Source organism: Chenopodium album, chromosome 10 (assembly GCF_948465745.1).
Source record: "Chenopodium album chromosome 10, dcCheAlbu1.1, whole genome shotgun sequence".
Lineage (NCBI taxonomy): Eukaryota > Viridiplantae > Streptophyta > Magnoliopsida > Caryophyllales > Amaranthaceae > Chenopodium > Chenopodium album.
This window is the reverse complement of record NC_137843.1, coordinates 11981532-12003567: the sequence shown is the minus strand read 5'-3', so window position 1 is coordinate 12003567 and position 22036 is coordinate 11981532. Positions and strand designations below refer to the sequence as shown.

Here is a 22036-nt window from a genome sequence, read left to right as displayed (position 1 = left end):
AGGCTGTGCTACCCACTGTGCAGGCAAACGGATCCTTGAAGTTGTCGATATTGGCAACATCCTCCTCGGCCGCCTCTTCGCCCTCAGCGGCCGCCGTTTCACCCTCGGTCGTTTTCTCGACCTCATCCTCCTCTTGTTGAGGAACACTCCCAAACTCAGAGGACAGCACTCTATCCAGATCGGCTGCCTCTGCTGAGCTGCGGCTCCTAGAACTACGGCCGCCCAGGGAAGAGGGGGTGTCCTCTTGAAGTAGGGGCCTTTTGCCCTTGTCCTTGGCCCCGGCCGCCTGACTTTCGCTATGAGGAGCTCTGCGAGGAGGCAGGTCGGACGGTTCGTTAATTAAGACCCCAGTCCTTGGCCTGTCCGACCTGCCATATCGGAGATAGAGTTCTTAAGGGGTGGGGACGGACGGATTAGCGTCCGCCCGAGAAGAGGAAGGAGGTCCTTCACAGAGTAGCAACTCGGCCCCATCCATGACCGGGTTGGCATATTGGGGGAACCTCAACCCCGGAGTACGCCCGGACGTACCCCCTGCAGTAGAAGCGCCCTGAGTTCTTTGGCGCTCCTCGAAAGAGGAAGTTACTTTCACGGCCGAGCAGTGAGTGCCCGTGGAAGCGGTCGTAGGAGTAGAAGAAGGGGTCTCTAAGTTAGTATTATTAGGGTCATAAGGAGGCCTAGGGTTCACCAGACTATCGTCTGGATTTCTGGCCGCATGACGATCATACGTCTGCATCGTCCTTGCCATATTCGACGGCAGGGACAGAGAAAAATGGGTGGAAGTGAGTTGGTACGCACTAGAAATGGACCCACTTCATGAAGGAGACAACTCGTCTCCGTCCACTCTAGACTCCTCAGTCCCAGGCGAACGACCGGCCTCATGAGGAGAAACGGACGAAGCCGAGTGTTGAGCCAGATTTTAAATGAAGAATAAAGAAATAAAAAATACAAGGAAAAGAAAACAGGCGGCCTACCTCTGTACGTGTAGAAAACTTGAAAGTCTTGAAGGTTGACCGGAAAACTCAAAGAATGTGCTCGGAAAACTCAAACGCACAGCGGAGCTCTTGAAGATTCAAAGAAAATGGCACTTTCTCTCTCTAGAAGCTCTGACTTCTCTCTAGAAAATGCAAAGTTCCAAAGTGTGAAAATGAGGTCAAACCTCTTGTATATATAGGCCAAATTTATGGGGGTAGGACTGTAAATTCATCTTTCACGCCTAAAAAATTGAACGATTATAATTTGAAAATTTAACCTGGAATTTGAAGGGGCAAAGAGCAACGCCGTTAGAATAGGCGGAAAAGAAGGCGACCTAATAAATGGCACGTCCAAAAATAAGCTGATAGAGCTAAAGCTCCGTCCGCAATGGCAAGACGCCCGCAATTCCCAAAAGCGAGACGGCCTACTGTTGTCCGCGCCATTCGTATGGATAGGCGTTCACTCTAAATTATCAGGCGGACAGAAATCTGTCAAAACCCTAATACACTTGTACGCCCCAAGGCTACTTAAGGTCAGAGGAGTCGGCCTGTATGCGTACGAGCCACCCCCTATGAAGGGCAAATGTTGAGGGTAAAAATACCCCATATACGTGGACCAGTCCCGTAGTGACACGTGGCCCAGTTATAGGGTGACACGTGTCACCACGGGAAGATGCCACGCGTTCAGCTTAAGAGCGCCCAAAGTTTCAGGCTAATCTCGTGGCGACACGTGGCCCAGTTAGAGGGAGACACGTGTCGTCACGAGAAGATGCCACGTGTTTAGGGCATGTGTTCCCCTCTTATCAGCACGCAAAAGAGGCCTAACAACGTCAGGGCCCAAATCCCGAGAAATATCAATGAAAGCCGCAAAGCGGCGCCTCCAAAGTAACACGTGGCATTCACTGATTGCGCAGCCAATCACGTCACGCAATTCTAGGGTACAAACCCTGGAATGGGGCACGAGTCCCACCCCTATAAATACCCCAATCATTTATGATGGGAGGGGTGGATTAGGACATTACAAAAAACAGAGCATTAAATAGCTCCAACTTCTCTCTACTTTCTCTCTCTAGCCTTTTCCGTTCCGATCACTAACTTGATCGTCGGAGGCAAATATTCCGTCAACCGGAATATTCGTTGTTTTGCAGGTTGGATCGTCTCGTTGCCAGGAGAGCGTGACCAGTATCCGAGGATATCCAAAAAACACTCGAAACAACCATCACCATCAAAGCTAGGCAAATTAGCAAGCTTTATCTCCTTAACTGTGTGATTGCGTGTGTGCGGAGTTGGTTCACGGTTATGTAGTTCTTGCTGGAGTAAAGCAGTAACTTCTTCCGACTTATCCAAACGAGCATTAATCTTCTTGAGCTCATCCAACAATGTCGCAAATTCAGCTTGATTCACCTTGTTTAAGTTAACGATTAAACACACAAAACCAGTCCAAAAATTGATCAAAAGTACGATGACCAAAACCCAATGAAAACACCTCAAAAAATTTCTGAAATTTTTTATATTGCTAGCCCTATCTGTCTAAAAGACACGACCAAAAATTCAGAAAAAAATTCCCAGCCAAGTAATTGCAGTTTTTTTTTTCTCAACACTGCCAATTTCATATGTACCATTGAATTTTGGGGTTTTCTATAATTCCACATGATACCGCTGTAGTACATAGGTAATAATTAGTTACAAAATGTTAGTTGCTAGGTTTGAACTCTTGCCCACAATCACATGGCAAAAACCAACTCTTATACACTACCACTTATAACAAGTATAAGCTAAATTTAATATTTATCTTGAGCCAAGGGGGAGGCCATGGCCCACCCCAGCCCCCCCTTGGCTCCGCTCCTAGGCTCCATTACTTTTTACTTGCAACAATCGATATTATTTGTAAGATATTCAATTGTTGCAAGTATAAAACGTAAGTAACGGAAAAAGTAATCTAAAAAGGAGATGAGACATTGCCAAAAAGCACATCATATAAAGGAAATGCCATTAATAATCATAATAAGTGACACTTTTGGTTAGCCTTCAAGTACAAAGACACGATGACGCAAAAGTGTAATTTCGACCATTTTGTAGGATATGTAAATGACAAAAAAAGAAGTCGGCAACATTTCCAAGAGTTACTATAATAATGGAGTTCATACCCCTAATCACCCCCACCACGACGGGAGAATGATAAATATCTAACATCATTTCAATGGGGAACTATAAATATCTAACATCTTTTACCATGAATTTAACGATATTTTACCTAACTATGTTTATGCTCTCTTTATTCTACAATGGTTTATGTATATACTAGATGAAACCCGTGCGATACATGGTTTGTTTGAATTTTTTAAAATAATATTTATACATATATATATTTATGTGCTAAAAATTGTTAAATATTTAGATAAAATTCCTGATAGTAAAAGATAATATTTTATATTTAATTAATTTAAATCGGATAATCTCATTCGCAAATTTTGCTAACGTGTCAATTAAATTATTTAATGCTAAAAGAAATTAATAATCTCGTATTTAATTGGCTACCACTAAAATTTATTATCCTACGTGGCGTGCTGAAAAAATTAAATCTTACATTATTTAATTCTAAAAGAAATTAATAATCTCGTATTTAATTGGCTACCACTAAAATTTGCGATGCACGGTTTGTTTGAATTTTTTAAAATAATATTTATACATATATATATTTATGTGCTAAAAATTGTTAAATATTTAGATAAAATTTCTGATATTAAAAGATAATATTTTATATTTAATTAATTTAAATCGGATAATCTCATTCGGAAATTTTGCTAACGTGTCAATTAAATTATTTAATTCTAAAAGAAATTAATAATCTCGTATTTAATTGGCTACCACTAAAATTTATTATCCTACGTGGCGCGCTGAAAAAATTAAATCTTACATTATTTAATTCTAAAAGAAATTAATAATCTCGTATTTAATTGGCTACCACTAAAATTTATTATCCTACGTGGCGCGCTGATATGGCTCTCTAATGTACATTTTATATTATTGATTTTTATAATTAGTTGTTGGTAAAAAGTTTTGAATATTAATGATGTACTCCATACTTATTAACTTAAATCAATCAGATGAAATATTAGTTTATTACAAATTAAAAAGACGAAGAAGTATTACTGAAAATTTAAGTTTAAAGTTTGCAAAGTTTGACTCAAAAGATAAAATAGTTAGTAATTTAAGTTGGACGGAGAGAAAACAAAATTAGGAACATCTTAAAAATCTTTTTTTAACGCACGTAATAATCTCCAATATACGTGTTGTAATCCACTACTTGTCGAGTTGTAGTAACTACTATGCATAGCCCTATTTCTTTGGTTTGAAGTTGACTTCCCTTCCAAAAAAAGAAAAAAACAAAAAGTTGACTTAAATTGAGCTGAAATAAACTAAATTGAATTAAACTGTTATAAATTAAATCGAACTTAAATATAGTATAGAAATGAACTAAACTTATATGAACTGAATTGAAGTACCATAAACTTCATATTAAAGAAACGTAGAGGACCTACGTACTTGGGACTTTCTAGAGGGCCGACTTATGGTGCAGTGGCACCAGTAGTCACCTTACATCCTTAAGCTGCGAGGTTCAATTCTCACCATTAATTAATTGATAAAAAAGTACTTGTGCTTTTCCACGTATTAAAAAGACATTTCCTCTACTAGTGATCATTCATTAACCAAATTCAAACAATAATCAATCACTCTAACTTACTGTTGACATTTTTCCACAATTATACGACCCTCCAAATAAAAGAAGGTAAAAATGGAAAGAGGCTACAGTTCCAAGGAGGGAGGTGGGTATGGCTCAGACACTGGTCGCTATGGTTCGGCCGATACCAACCGCTATGGTACAGACCTCAATAGCGGATATGGCGGCGGTGGTGGTTATGGCTCAGATTATAGAACATCGGTTGGTGGCCCCGGTGGTGGCTATGGTTCAACTGAGACTAACCGCTATAGTAGTACAAACTCGGGTGGTTACGACAACAACGGTAGTTATGGCTCAGGCTACAAAGGCTCTGGTAGTGCCTTTGACAACAACGGTAGTTATGGTAATAAGGCGGATGGTAACCGCTATGGCTCAAGTTACGCTGCGGAGGAGGGTTTTGGTGCCGGTTATGGTTCGAACCCGGCTAACCTCTATGGTTCAAGTCGCTCAAGAAACTACCAAGGCCCAGGTGGTGGGACTGGTGAGATGGTACGTAAATCCTACGCCTAAGTTTACATAGTTATGTTTTTATCGGTAAATACAGTCAAACTTACAACGTGAATGTGAATAGTGTCACCCTCTCAAATGAAACAACAAAATAAATCCACGCAACATTATTATACTTAAAATATCTACTATATGCAATCAAAAGTTATTTCGTCCATTTTTTTTTTGGACTTTTTGCATCTTAATTACGAAGTAATCTTTTTCCTTTTTCCTTGTCTATATATCTTATCTTAGATTCCTAACAATTACACATTGATCATCAATTGGTATTAGTTATTTCATATGGTACATAATTATTAAATTATGAGGATGTCCCAGTTTTTTATGGTGAAAAACAATTTTGTTTTCCACATGATATATTCGTAAATAAACCAACAAATTTATTCAACTTTATTCAATTGTGGAGCCTACAATAATATACAAAAGTTGTTCATTTATTCATAAAAATACCTCCATGAGAAACAAATTTCGTTTCTTAAAATGATAAACAGGGAACTTCCCATTATTGATGCATACTTCTTTGTGTGTTGTTATCACAAACATTAATCATAATAGGGGTATATAGATGCAGTAATTTTCATAGGCAAATTCGATCATTTTCTTACAACTCACTATTCAAAGCTTAACTTTTATGGAGAAAAATCTAGAATACAAGTATTAATTTACATTAGTATAAGAAAACTTTGTACATAAGTACTCCCTCCGTACGCTAATATAGTAAATGCACACTTTATTATATAGTATGACGGAGGAAGTATATATGTAATACAAAGTAGCCTTTTGAACCCGGGCATTTAATATCGACCTTGGCCTTAATAAACATCTCTAAAATTTCAAATCCACAGTGCACGATTCCTGGATCCTCCACTGGGGGCGGCAGCTATGGCTCGACTGAGGCACACCATTATGGCTCCACGGGGGATGGTTACGGTGAGTCCGAGGCGATGAGGTATAGCAGAGAGAAAGGAAGGGGCTACAAGAGGAGTGGTTGCTTCCCGTTCCGGTGCTTACGCTTTGGTAACTATTTAATTCTTGCAAGACCTCTTTATTTTGTTTTCAGTACATAACATAGATATCACTAGTTCTGTTTCATATTTTTTTACAACTTTGGAATATCTTATAGTATTTCACAAATAATACCCAAAGTTGCAAAACTCATGAAACTAATAGAGGTAATAATTCCTTTGTTTTGTTCTAAATGCAATATTCCCTTTTTTTTTTTTTGGACAACTTCAAATTAAATGCGACAATTTTTTTTTTTTCTTTTTTGTAAGTCGTGTTAATGGTTTATAACATAGATATTATAAACTAAATCAAATTAACATAAAAAGTCATGTTCTCTTTTTTTTAATTCAAAAAAAAAAAATATTTAATACAAGTAGGTTTTTTAGTTGTTGACCTGCACTGTAGTTATCATTCTTAATAAGCTGTTTGTAACAATATTACATCGAGTTAAGTACAATCTAAGGTACTCAAATTTGACAAAAATTGCAATTTGAGTACGTACCCAATTAGGTTGTAAAAGTTGCAATTGGGTACCAATTGAAAATTGCAATTTCTGTTAGTTTTGTAAAAATTCCGTTAACTCTCCAAAAATTGAGTACATACGTAGATTGTGCTTATTAACTCATATTATTACGTCGAGTGAATTTTCTCTTGGCAATTCGAATAATTCTTCATTTCTTTCCTTTCTTTTATTGGGACAATTTTTAAGTTAGCACAAAAGTTGGACAACTATGAGTATATATGAAAGAGTAATTGAGTTTGAGAGGTTACATACATGTTGTACGTGGACGAACTCTTATTAAATCCTTGCAACTGTTACACAAATGCTTATTTGAAAAATCTATACAATTCTATTTTATGTTTTTGTTTCTGATTATAGTCTTAATCTTTGTCTTGGCATGTAAACTCATAAGGTCGCTGAAGGAATCATACGTAGGTGGCGCGGTGGCATCTGGTGGTTTTGCCTTCCATCAGCATCACCAAAAAAATCTATCAAGGACGAGGAGGGGGCAGGAGGACGGCTGTTAGGATATAGTGTTAATTGTGCAACAATGATAAAAAAAATATATATATATATATTTATAATGTAAGTAAAGATATACATTGAGTATTACTTTTATTGATATTATTTCACATTGCTTTAAGTTTTACGATGACGTTAGTTTATATAGCAATATAGATTACACTAGAGCGCAAGGTTGGCTTAAGTGACAAGCAATTTGATGCCGCTTAAGCTATTGTAGGTTGTATGTTTCATGAATTGTGTAAATGAGCACACTTAAACAAATTGATATGAAAAGACAGCAAAATGGTAGGGAAGATTGTATTGGGATGAGATAGTAAAGATTACTCCCACAAATCTACACAACAGAAACATAATTTTCATCTTCATTCATCAACATGGTATGTAATTCCCTCTGTCCGAGTGAAGTGCCAATCCAACCCTTCCCTCATGAGGCTCATCCTTTGAAGTAAAACAAATTCCTCTAAGAGATGGGAGGTCTAAATATTATGGAAATGTTATTATTGAACAAATTCAGAGATTAAATAGATGATACATCAAAAAGTGTTGTATGCCTATTGAAGGACAGGGCATAAAATCTTTGTATGCAGTATGCCTATTCCAAAGTAATTTTGTAGGAAAGTGGTTATTTATTTATTTTTTATAAAGATAATAGCTTGAGAATTTTGTCTGTATGAGCTGGTTTGACAATAAAAAAACAATTTTTTTTTTTTGCATTAAAATTAATTCGTTGACAAAAGATATGTATCGGGATGTGTCAACAAATGTGAGGACATGCGGAGGGTTGACAAAAGATTTCCCTATTACAATCGGATTGCATCAAGGGTCTGCATTAAGCCCTTTTCTTTTTGCAACGGTTCTAGATGAATTAACTAGACCAATTCAAGATGAGGTTCCATGGTGTATGTTGTTCGCAGATGATATCGTTTTGGTGGATGAGACTAAGGATGGGGTTAATGTCAAGTTGGAGCAATGGAGGCAAAGGTTGGAATCTAGAGGGTTTAAGCTAAGTCGGAGTAAGACTGAATATTTGGTATGTCGTTTTGGCACTCAGAGGGGGACAAGCAATGAAGTGGTGAGTTTGGATGGAAAGGATTTGACCATGAGTGAATGTTTTAAGTACCTAGGGTCGATCATCCAGAAGAATGGTGACATTGATCAAGACGTGACCCACAGGATTAAGTCAGGGTGGCTTAAATGGAGAGCGGCCACGGGAGTGTTATGCGACCGCAGCATTCCCTTAAAGTTGAAGGGAAAATTCTACAGGACTACCATAAGACCAGTGTTGCTCTATGGTACAGAATGTTGGGCTTCTAAGAAAGAGCATATTAAAAAGATGGAGGTTACGGAAATGCGCATGTTAAGGTGGATGTGTGGAAACACTTTAAGAGATAGAATCAGAAATGAGGTTATTCGCAAGAAAGTAGGTGTGGCGGGCATTGTAGATAAATTAAGGGAAAATCGTCTGCGTTGGTTTGGACATGTAAGACGGAGACCCGAGGGTGCACCGGTGCGAAGAGTGGAAGAGTGGGACCATGGAGGGATTAAACGAGGAAGAGGGAGACCAAAGATGACTTGGTTGGAAGGAGTGAGGAAGGATATGAAGTGCATGGATTTACGTGAGGATGAAGTTTTGGATCGTAAGGGATGGAGGAGAAAGATTTATGTTGATGACTACACGGAATAATCAAATTTGGTTCATGTTAGCCGACCCCACTTTTGGGATTAAGGCTTTGATTGATTGATTGATCGATTGATTGATTAAAATTAATTCGTTGTAAAAAATGGTAATTCAAATCTTTATAAATTTTGACGTCAAATTATATACTACTGCATAAGTCTTTTACTTTATAATTACAATTTTATGAATTAATGCACAAAATAAAAATGGAGTAATGTTTGATTTCTTACAAACTTATTATTGTGAAATTATTAAGGAGTTACATTTCAAGGGAAATTTAGATAGGGTGTTATGCATATGAATAGTTTATCAATTAAACTAAACATTAATACATGAAGGTTAATGCATGGAGTTTTTCAATCATTAATGGTATGATATGATTTGGCGACACATCATATGCCAAATGGCAAAATTAGTGAAACATGATAAAATAACATGTCTTGCCATGAGTTTTAATAATATATATTGATTGATTATATTGATAATAACGCTCAACCAAATATAGAATATAAATAAATAATAACGCTCAACCAAATATAGAATATAAATTGCTCATGTGCTAATTATATGAGAGAATCTGAAAATTGATTAAGAGTTGGGGCAATTAATTGATGATTACTACATTCTGTCTACAGTAATTACATTTCACACAGTGTGGAGCCTGACCCTTTATTACTCATGCATGAGTCATAAGAGCAACTCCAATGATTGTAGCTAGGGACTTGCTTGTAATTTCATTAATTCCCTAGCTTTTAGCTTAACCATTGGAGCTAGAAAACTCAATGAGCTTGGCTAAGCAAATTAGATTTGCCAAGCTAACTTGCTTGGGAATTAAACTTGCCAAAATAAAAATGCTCATTACACCAATTAAGCTATTTCCATGTATTTTCTATCCAACAATTAATACTAAGCTAATAGCTAGCCATTTGAGCAAAAAGTAGCTAAAATGATAATTAACTTAAAAGCTTATGTGGCATGACAAGCTAATTGTCAAATTAGCTTGTCATTATAGTTACTCTAACAAACTCCATAACTAAATGTACAATACAATCTCCATTCTTCTGAGATTGTTTCAATTAAATTTTCTGAGTCAACTTTTAGAAAAATTGATCACCACCACTAATCCGTAATTTATTGGTAAAAAAAAAGAAAAAAAATAGTCATGTGAAATATAGTTAGATTCGCTTTTATAGTACTATGTATACTTATAATTACAAATTCTAATAATGTAGTACGAAATTAAAGATATTTATTCATTAAGAATTTAAGACTAGTTGGAAATTAAAAAAAAATCAAACAAGTGTAATCTTTAAAAGACGAAGCATTTAAACACAAGGTTGCCAAAATTCAAGATGCTAGTAATGTAAAATAGGGACCATCACATATCGTATATTATTTGTGTTCTACAAACGTGCAAGAAATCAATATTTATTTAAGCACAACAGAATAATGGTGTGACAATTTAAGGACACCATTTGCATTATAAGTAAACCATACATTCACTTGTTTTAGTCACCCATTTAACCATTCATTTACGTCCATACACAACCACCACCAAACACCATGTCAGCTCCCACTTTCCCCATCGTTGCCACCACCACCACTACCACCACCCCCGCCACGAACAATATTCACGTACTAGCCTTTCCATTCCCAGCGCAAGGCCACATGCTTCCTTTCCTAGACTTTATTCATCAACTAGCACTCAAAGGACTAAGTATCACCATTTTAGTCACTCCTAAAAACCTACCTATCATAAACCCACTTTGCTCAACTCATCCAAATTCTATTCATACATTAGTCTTACCCCTTCCTACTCACACCAAACTCCCTTTAGGTGTTGAAAATATAAAAGATATAGGAGTTGACGGAGTTGCTCCTATTCTTGCAGCTTTAAGCAAACTAGAAGATGAAGTTATACAATGGTTTCAATCCCACCATTCTCCTCCTCAAGCAATTATATATGACTTTTTCTTTGGGTACACCCAACATTGGGCAGAAAAACTCAACTTACCGACAATTGCTTTCTTCACCTCAGGAGCATTCTTTACTTGTTTTTTTTAACGACTAATGACAAACATGGCCGAGTTTCGTACTCTAGACATTATACAAATGCAAGACATTCCTAGATCCCCTTCTTTACATAAGGAGCAACAACCTACTTTATTTAGAAACTATAGGGAGGATGACTCTGATTGGAGGATTTTCAAAGAAAGTTTACTTACAAATCCTAAAAGTTGGTGTTATGTTTTCAATTCTTTCTATTCCTTAGAAGGGGAGTATATAGATCAAGTGAAAATAGATTTGGGTCATGACCGAGTGTTCAGTGTAGGTCCATTAAGGTCAATAAGTGGACCCAAGAGGGTTAACCCGGATTCTGATGCTGGTTATGGTGTGCTCAAGTGGCTTGATAGATGCCCTGATGAGAGTGTTTTGTACGTCTGTTTTGGAAGCCAGAAATCACTATCGAATCCCCAAATGGAGGCTCTTGCATTAGGGTTAGAACAAAGCAAGACACGCTTCGTGTGGGTGATCAAGGCAGAAGGTAGCCAGTTGGTCCCAGAAGGGTTCGAGGAGCGAGTCAAAGAACAAGGTTTAGTGATTAAGGGATGGGCACCACAAGTTGAGATATTAAACCACAAGGCAGTGAGCTTGTTCACGAGTCATTGTGGATGGAACTCGTTACTTGAGAGCGTAATAGCAGGAGTGATGGTTTTAGCTTGGCCGATGGAAGCAGATCAGTTCCACAATGCCAAGCAGTTTGTAGAGTATGCAGAGTTGGCTGTTCGCGTATGTGAGGGAGTACACACGGTGCCTGAGTCGGCTGAATTGGCTCGGATCATTAGCAAATCGATCAACGAGAATATACCACAGAAGGAGAATGCTAAGGTGATGAGACATAAGGCATTAGAGGCCGTGAAACTTGGTGGCAGCTCATCATCTAATGTGAATAAGTTGGTGAAAGAGTTGAGCCAAAATATTGCATTAAAAACTTGAAATCTATGAACATCAATTTTTTTTTTCAAGAACGTTATATTATGACGCCCTATCAAGTCCAATAATTAATATACATCAAATATAAGTTTGTACTTGTATTTAATTTAGGAAAATTCCCGATAATAGCCTTATATTTTGCTTTTAAATATCAATGGAGCTATTTTTTTTTTTTTAAAGATTATCATTGCCTTTGTTTTTATTTTACTTTTACATAAATAGCATTAATGAAAGTTTTTATTAAAAATATCCGTTAAATAACTAACTCTCCTCTTCATCCTCATCTCCCTTTAACTTTTCCATTAATACATACCCAATTTCCCCCCTTGTTAATCGTTCTTGCCACTGAACCACCATAGCAACCCCGTCTCTAACACCTACTACGTTTTTTACAAATCAATTTTCATTCCCTGGTCTAAGGCCAATAAAATTTAAAATTCTAGACCCCAAAATAAAACTGGTTTTGCTTGGACTCAGAGACCGTCGGTAAAAAATTATAATCAAAATTAGTATATATGAATAATATAAAATTCAAAATGTGTCTAATTGTCATTAAAATGATGATTTACCTATATTTACTTAGTCTTAGTAAAAAAAATGTATATTAAAAAGAAATTCAAAGTTTAATCACAAATTCTCACCAACGTAAAATAAAAATGTCATCAAGGTTTCAATTATAATCACGATGGATAGTATTCAACTGAAATTTTTTCTATGGAGGCAGATGCACCATGCTTGGTGCATCCAATGTTCTTTAAAAAAAGGCGGAATGAACATTTAGTTATTCAGTAAAGAACATATAGTTGTTTTGTAAAGAACATATAGCTATTTTATAAAGAACATCCAGTTTTATATGTTTTTTTGTAAATCTAAAGAACATTTGTAATTTTAGTAAAGAACATGATAATATTAAAGAACATTATTCATATAGTAAATGTACATTTGGTATAAATGATCATGTATGTATATGAAAAATGTACATTTTACTGTATTATAATGTACATTGTATTATATTCTAATGAACATATATGTTATAATGTTGGTCACATGTTTTATATACATTGTATTATTTGCATCATATAAGTATATGAAAAAAGAACATTTTACTGTATTTTAATGTACATTGTATTATTTGGATCTACAACTTTTTCTAAATTTGTCTATTTGCTTGTTTTCTTCTTCCAAAATATATTAATTGGTTGATCTTCTTCAAGAATTTCATTTTACTTCTCATTGCAACAACAAAATTATATCAAAATCGCAATTAATTTTCAATAAAATCAAATATTACAATTTTCAATCAAATTTACAAAAAACAAACACTCAAACTCAAAATAAACAAGTATGAATGTCAAATAAACAAGTATAAATGTCGAATTTGGTCTTACCTTTGGTTTTTATTTGTCATCTTGAACAATTTTGGGCTCAAAATTTCGAATTTCTTGAAATTTTGTTTGAGGTTTGAGGAATTTAAATTGGTTTGAAGTTTTGTTTGGAGAGAGAAAGTGAAATTTTGGTAAAAAAAAAATTAAAATGATTTGTAATTAATGTATGGTAAAAAATAATAATTATAGTACTATTTATCTATTTCATTATAAAAAAAAAATATACAAAATTGTTGCATAAAAAACTGATGTACATTATAAATGAACACTATATTCTTTTATGTATATGTCCATGTACATTATAAATGACTACTATGTTCTTTAATATGACCATGTTCATTAGTATATATCTGAATGTTCTTTCCGCGTTTTTGTATTTTGGAGCGGATGCACCATGTGGATCGTGCATCCGCCTCCACGAACCAACTATTCGTATTCAACAAGTAACTTTTCACAAATTTTTTACAAGACGGAATAAAAATGTTGACAATTAAAGCACATTAAATGATTCAAACATAGGAAAATTCAAATGGGTACCACAGAGATCACCCCCGATCTGCCAAAAATGGATAGAAAATCTTTGTTTATCAGAGAAATCTGTCTATCAAGGTGCATTTGTGTCTCTTCACTCCAGCCCTGAAGTATTCTGTGAGCGTACTCTTTATCGATCAAAATACGAATGAAATCAAGAAGGCCGCCATCATTACTGCTTGCTTTGCTACATTTTGTTACCCCATCACGTTATTCGCCGCTGCTTTTGGGCCCTATCTTTCATTTCTATGAATCTACCCAATTATCTCCATATTTTATTACTTCCTTCAGTTTCTCTTAAAACTCCAAGCATAGAGAAATAAAGTAAGTATTACCTCCGTTAATATTTATTTGCAATAAAGGGCGTATGCGCGGACTCCTAGGCAAAATTTTTTATATGTGATTATTGAAAAATAAGGGCATATGCTTAAGCCCTTAAGTATTAATCTTACTACCAAAAAAAAAAAAAAAACAATTACACAAAAACCTAGAACCACCAAAAACCACCGGAACCACCAAAGCCATCGAAACCCAGAACCCAAAACCATCGGAATTTAACTACGAACCCAGGCAAACTACCAATGAACTACTGAAACCCTTCGACAAACCACCAAAACCACCCTACCGAAACCCTTCGATGAACCACCAAAACCACCCCTACCGAAACCCTTCGACGAACCACCAAAACCACCCCTACCGAAACCCTTTAACGAACCACCAAAACCACCCCTACCGAAACCCTTCGACGAACCACCAAAACCACCCCTACCGAAACCCTTCGACGAACCACCAAAACCACCCCTACCGAAACCCTTTAACAAACCACCAAAACCACCCCCACCGAACCACCAAAACCACCTCCACAAACCACCAAAATCAACAAAGAACCACCGAAACCCACGACCCACCCCCACAAACCACTAAAATCAATGAAGACCCACCGAAATCCACGATCAACGAAGAACCATCGAAACCCACCAAAACCACCCCCACACGAACCATCGAAACCCACGAACCACCAAAATCAACCAAGACCATCGAAACCCACGAACCACCAAAATTAACCAAGACCACCGAAACCCACGATCTACCCCCACAAATCTGCAAACCCACCCTTAAACCATCAAATGCAACCACAAATACAAGCAAACCATTGACGAACAGCCAGATCTGGATTTTGATGAGAGATGAAGAAGATGAAGGAGGAGAGAGAAAGATAATGGGAAGGTGAATTGAAATTAATCTGATTATTATGGTGGGAAGGTTTAGATAATTAATTTAGATTAGGGTTAAAATGATTTGTAATTATGTTAAGTTTTATGTGTTAATAATTTTTAAATGAGGGTATTTTGGTCATTTTAACAGAAAAAATTACTAAAATAGGAAAGAAATAAGTTTGTTGCAAATAATAGTTAACACCCTTTTTTGATAAATGTTGTAAATAACTGTTAACGGAGGTAGTATTTAAAAACGGAGGGACTAGGTATTAACATAAAATTTCATAATACTCCATCCGTTTTTTAATACTTGCTCCATTTCTCTATGCACGGAGTTTTAAGAGAAATTAGAGAAAGTAATAATATATAGAGATAGTGGGATAGGTAAAAGAATAAAAAATTGTAAAAAGCAAAGGTAGTGTAGAGAATTGGAAGAGAAAATATAAAATATAATTTATGTTGGGTCCACCAGTTGAGAGAAATAAATTAGATATTGTAAAAGCTTTCCAACTAAGGAAATAGAACAAATATTTAAAAACAGTCAAAAATAAAAAGTGAATCAAGTATTTAAAAAAGGGAGTGTATATATATATATATATATATATACCTAGTTGCTTTCCTTCCAGTCGCTTCCTTAGATTAGATTTTGGATCCTTCTCTCAGGTTCGTTGATCTTCTCAAGTTTCTTATCCCGTTGAAGGATTTTTTTCTTATTTTATGAATCGTTTTCTCTAAAACATCGAGCTTATATATATATATATATATATATATATATATATATATATATATATATATATATATATATATATATATATATATATATATATGCATCGGTTTAAAAACTTATTCCCACGATATTGTCCACGTAGGATTGAATAGAGCTTCATTTTTTTTTTTTTTTTTTTTTTTTGGTTTCAACATAGAACCGCTATCACCGTTAGCGGTTCTATGTTGTTTAACTAGAAAAAAAAAATTATGAAGCTCTAACCCATCCTACGTGAACAATATTGTAGGAATAACTTTTTAAACCGATGCATATAGGGAATAAATTTATATTTGAACAATTTTTAGAGAAATCGTTCTAATTTTTACTACTAATGTTTAATTATATATATAAGGTCAAACTTCTACATCAACTTGTGCACAAAGTTTGATTGTGTCGGTAGGTAGTATGCTTTTCTAAACATGACCGCATATACACCCTAAATAAAAAAAAGGCTGTAGGAAACAGAACAAGGCGGGAGCCCTCGAACATGTCCACAAGCTCCACCATGGTTGTGCCAACACACCAACAAGGTTCCACCTAGTATTGGACTACTGTAAATAAAGGTGTAATAATAACGCCAAGAAAATGAATAAAGTGAAGTGCGGTGGTTCAAAAAATCAACAAGAAGGGTCCATGTAAATCACATCATCCACAAAGGCAAACACCTTCCCAATAAACTTGTAGTTGAATTTTCTTTTTTTTTTTTTTTTTTTTTTTTGACAAGAATGTAGTTGAATTTTCTTAATCGAACTATACTCATAGTCATATACAACGCTGCAAAAAACATGGCCGACACTGCTACCACTGCCGCTTCCGCCACCCATATTTTAGTCTTTCCATACCCAGCTCAAGGCCACATGCCTGCCCTGCTAGACCTGACCCATCAATTAGCTCTCAGAGGACTTAAAATTACAGTCTTGATCACCCCAAAAAACCTCCCTGCCTTATCCCCACTCCTCTCAACCCACCCAACTTCCATTGAAACCTTAGTCTTACCTTTACCTCCTCACCCTAAAGTTCCTCTAGGGGTAGAAAATCTAAAGGATATTGGAAATTCCGGTAATGCGCCCGTTATTGCTGCACTTAGCAAGCTAGATGGGGAAGTTATCCAGTGGTTCCGGTCCCACCCTTCTCCCCCTCAAGCTATAATTTCTGATTTCTTCCTTGGGTGCACCCAACATTGGGCAACACAGCTCAACATACCTAGAATTGCATTCTTTTCAGTATCTGCATTTTTTACCTGTATATTTACCCATCTATGGCAGCAATCAGACAAACTGAATAATTCAAACAATTTTGAATTTCCAGATCTGCCCTCGTCGCCTTCCTTTATTCATGATCAGTTACCTTCTATATTTAGGAAGTTCAAGGAGGGTGAACCTGACTGGGAGATTGTTAAAGAAGGCATGTGTGCAAATTCCAACAGCTGGGGATATGTTTACAATTCCTTTTACGCCTTAGAAGGGGAGTATCTGGATCACATAAAGAGAGAACTGGGTCATGGCCGAGTATACAGCGTTGGCCCGTTAGGCTTAATAGGCTTATCCAAGAGGGTTAGCCCGGGTGTAGATACTAGATATGACGTACTCAACTGGCTTGATACATGCCCTGATAATACTGTGCTGTATGTGTGTTTTGGAAGTCAGAAGCTGTTAACAGAACCTCAAATCAGAGCTCTGGCTTTAGGTTTAGAGCAAAGCAAGACCCGGTTCATATGGGTGGTCAAGTCTGTCTCAAGTCAACAGGTCCCAGATGGGTTTGAGGAGTGGGTCTCTGATCGAGGTATGGTGCTACGAGGATGGGCTCCACAACCGGAGATACTAAATCATAAAGCAGTAGGTGGGTTCATGAGTCACTGTGGGTGGAACTCATTACTAGAGAGTGTAATAGCAGGAGTGATGATTTTAGCTTGGCCAATGGAAGCTGACCAGTTCCAGAATGCCAAGCAATTAGTTGAGTATGCAGGGTTGGCAATTCGAGTATGTGAAGGTGAACACACGGTGCCTGACTCCAATTCATTGGCTGGAATCATATATGAGTCGATTAGTCAAGATATACCACAGAAGGCAAGGGCTAGGGCAATGAGGGAGATGGCATTAGAGGCGGTTAAAGATGGCGGAAGTTCAGCAGTTGGCCTTGATGAGCTAGTGAAAGAATTGAACCAGCTTGGAGTACCAAAGACTTGAAAATGAGGCAGTTTCTGTAAGAATAATTACACTATCACCAGTTATGACTTATAAGCCTCTCTAAGCTCAAGTATTAGCAGTCATAAGCCTTAATAGTTTATTAAGAATAATTACACTATCATCAGTTATGAGCCCTCAAAGCTGAAGTATAAGCAGTCAACAGCCTTTATAATTTATTATAGAATCTAAGTTTTTAAAAGAAAAAAAAATGCCTTTGCGGCTGTTGCAGAGTTGATGTAAGCAAACAGGACTATCTTTGTGAAAATTAATATATAATTTGTAAATCTATTCAGGTGTGTATGCTGAGGTTTTCAGGCGTGCTAAAATATATTGTTTTATTAATGACATGCAGATAGCTGACGATTGTCAATCCTTATAATGACCTTACATAAAAGCAGCAAAGGCAAATACTATACTAATGAAGAATTACTTTGAAAATTTTGTTCCACTCTCATAATTTACTCTGCAAATGAGAGTTTTAATTTTGTTCAGCCCATTTTGTACACAAACTATTGTATGTGTTCAAGAAGTATATACTATAGTGAATGTCAATTTGTTGCTTACAGTTCATAGTGCCTCTTTTGGCCACTGCATGATAATTGCACCATTTTCAATCTTGATACCTTTTCGCACTTTTGGTATGCGTTCGCACACCAAGCTTTTATTCCTTATAGACTTTTTTTTTGGAGGATTTAAAGATATTTAATAATATTCGTTGTTTTTTAGTTAACACGCTTTAACTTCTAAGACTATTCACAAACTTTACTTTGACTGACTTATATGATTTATAGGCTTATAGCTATAATAAAACATCGTCGTGGAATTTTGTTAGAATCATCTCACTATATATTTTAATAATATTAACATCATATAATTTTTCATCATTAATAATTAGAGATTAAAAAGAATGGAGCAAAGTATATTAAAACCCCACTCTCTCTCCTTTGTAATCACATGAGAATTAATAATATCCCCAATACTTTACTCCATTTCTTATACTTTAAGCCAATAGGTGCAATTAGCGGAAAAACAGAAGAGTAAGTTCTATAAATCTTGAAATTCTGTATAGCCTGTACATCCTACATTCCTATGCACATAATAACAGCCAATAAGCTCGACTATGATTGGATATTTTTTTTATCTATGGAAAATTAATCTGAAACTGATAAAAACCTCGACACAAATCAGAATTTAAGAACTCACAATTGTCATGGACTCATGGGCTATTAGGCTCATAGCTCTTATCATAAGAGGTTGTAGAAAATCTCAGAAAGGAATCTACCTTGTAAACAAGCTGAATCACCTGAAGAAATGAAATCTTTGATTTGCGTTCAATCTTCTGTTGGCAGTATCCATAACACTATAACAGCACCTTTCATGCTTGTATATCGTATGGAAGGAAGAAGTAAACATTTCTTAAACATGTTAAGTCGGGAAGTCTTACACATTCACTTATGAGATGTAATATTATAGATGCTTCAAAAGTATTACTAAATGCAATAGAACCTGCAATTCAATATAGCAATACTAAACATTGAAAGCCTGAGCAGATACTGGATTATATTATGTGATCTTACTCCATTTGTACAATTAACATAAAGTTTACTCAACATGGTAGTGAGGCACATGGCTTCCCATGTGAACATAATGACTACATTTAAAAATATATATCAAAATTCAATTGATTAATAGGCTTCGAGTTATTATTAATTTAATACATGACCAAAAAAAACAATAGAATAAACCTTCTCCTCTTAACTAGGAATTAAAAAAAAAATTAAGAAAATATTATATAAAAAACACCGCATTGTCTTTTTATGATGTATAACTTCAATTTAAAAAGACCAGAGACTTGGATCTACCAAATGAGCATTTTCCATACAGCTACAGTAGGTTTACCTTACCATCTCTATTATATACATATAGTATCCAATTGAAATAGACATTTAAACAGGTATAATATATGCAGCACTAAGGGGTAAAGAGATAATTGTATTGTATTCAATTGGCTTGACAAATGTCAAGATTGGAGCGTTTTGTATGTATTTTTTGGGAGTCCAAATATGCCAAATGAACCCCAAATTAAGGCTCTACCACTAGGTTTGAAACGCGGAATAACTCACTTTGTATGGGTAGTAAACTCAGCAGCCAGCCACAACATTCTAAATGTTTTCGAGGAGTGTATCTCGCCATCTTGGACCAGGGTTAGATAATTAGAGGGTTGGCTACACAAGTGGAAATACTGAATCACAAAGCTGTAGGTGGGTTTGCTGTCACAAAGATGGAACTCATTGATTAAAATACAAAATCAAGAAAGGGGGAGAGAGAGAGGGGGGGGGGGGGGGGGGGGGGGGGGGGGTCATGTATCCCAAGAACGTAGAATCCAAAAACCTTTCCCAATAAACCTGTAGTTAATTTCCTACCTCTACTCATATAGTAATATACAACCAAAAAAATGGCCGACACTATTACTGCTGCTTCCGCCACCCATATCTTAGTCTTTCCATACCCAGCTCAAGGCCACATGCCTACCCTGCTAGACCTGACCCATCAATTAGCTCTCAGAGGACTTAAAATTACAGTCTTGATCACCCCAAAAAACCTCCCTGCCTTAACCCCACTACTCTCAACCCACCCAACTTCCATCGATCCCTTAGTCTTACCCTTTCCTCCTCACGCTAAACTTCCTATAGGGGTAGAGAATATAAAGGACATCGGCAATTCTGGTAATGCGCCCGTCACTGCTTCACTTAGCAAGCTAAAAGGAGAGGTCATTCAGTGGTTCCAGTCCCACCCTTCACCCCCTCAGGCTATAATCTCTGATTTCTTCCTCGGGTGCACCCAAGATTGGGCAACACAGCTAAACATACCTAGAATTGCATTTTTTACATCCTCTGCATTTTTGACCTGTATACTTACCCATCTATGGCAGGACTTGGGAAAACAAAATATTTCCAATAATTTTGAATTTTCAGATCTACCCTCGTCGCCTTCTTTTACTCTGGACCAGTTACCATCTATATTTAGAAAGTTCAGGGAGGATGATCCCGATTGGGAGATTGTTAAGGCAGGCCTGCATGCAAATTCCAAGAGCTGGGGAAATGTTTTCAATTCTTTCTACGACTTAGAAGGGGAGTATTTAAACCACATAAAAAAGGAACTGGGTCATGACCGTGTATACAGCGTTGGCCCGTTAAGCTTAATAGGCTTATCCAAGAGGGTTAACCCGGGTTTTAATACCAGATATGATGTACTCAATTGGCTTGATACATGCCCTAGTGATAGTGTGCTGTATATATGTTTTGGAAGTCAAAAGCTGCTGACAGAACCTCAAATCAGAGCTCTGGCTTTAGGTTTAGAGCAAAGCAAGACCCGGTTCATATGGGTGGTCAAGTCTGCTTCAAGTCAAAAGGTCCCAGATGGGTTTGAGGAGCGGGTGTCTAATCGGGGTATGGTGCTAAGAGGTTGGGCACCACAAGTGGAGATATTGAACCATAAAGCAGTAGGTGGGTTCATGAGTCACTGTGGGTGGAACTCAGTACTAGAGAGTGTAATAGCAGGAGTGATGATCTTAGCTTGGCCAATGGAAGCCGACCAGTTCCAAAATGCCAAGCAGTTAGTAGATTATGCAGGGTTGGCAATTCGGCTATGTGAAGGCGAACACATGGTGCCTAATTTGGATTCATTGGGTCAAATCATATATGAGTCAATTGGTCAACAAATACCACAGAAGGCAAGGGCTAGGGCAATGAGGGAGAAGGCATTAGAAGCGGTGAGAAAAGGTGGAAGCTCAGCAGTTGGCCTTGATGAGCTGGTGAGAGAACTGAACCAGCTTGGAGTACCAAAACCTTAAAAAAGAGGCTGCTATGGTAAGAATAATTAAACAGTCACCAGTTATAAGCCTCTCAAAACTGAAGTACAAGCAGTCATAAGCCTTTATAATTTATTATAATAAGGATAAGGTAGTATTAAGAAGAATAAAAAAATAAAAAATAAAAGCTTTTGAGGCTGTTGCAGAGTTGATGTA

The 22036-nt window shown here is 36.5% G+C and overlaps 1 protein-coding gene and 2 pseudogenes across 1 annotated transcript; all 3 read left to right on the top strand.

The window, feature by feature from the left end:
* The first annotated feature begins 10536 nt into the window (after positions 1-10536).
* LOC145563582 (UDP-glycosyltransferase 89A2 pseudogene) lies at positions 10537-12291 on the top strand (annotated as a pseudogene).
* Positions 12292-16534: 4243 nt separating this feature from the next.
* On the top strand, positions 16535-18297 carry LOC145563581 (UDP-glycosyltransferase 89A2 pseudogene; annotated as a pseudogene).
* A 2167-nt stretch (positions 18298-20464) lies between these two features.
* LOC145564813 (UDP-glycosyltransferase 89A2-like) lies at positions 20465-21862 on the top strand. Its single transcript, XM_081625004.1, has one exon. It carries the CDS (start codon positions 20465-20467, stop codon positions 21860-21862), a length of 1398 nt encoding a protein of 465 aa, XP_081481130.1.
* Positions 21863-22036: the final 174 nt, after the last annotated feature.

What these genes read in the sequence shown, in the direction of transcription:
- LOC145564813 (XM_081625004.1), top strand. Translation starts at nt 20,465, where the DNA reads ATGGCCGACACTATTACTGCTGCTTCCGCCACCCATATCTTAGTCTTT.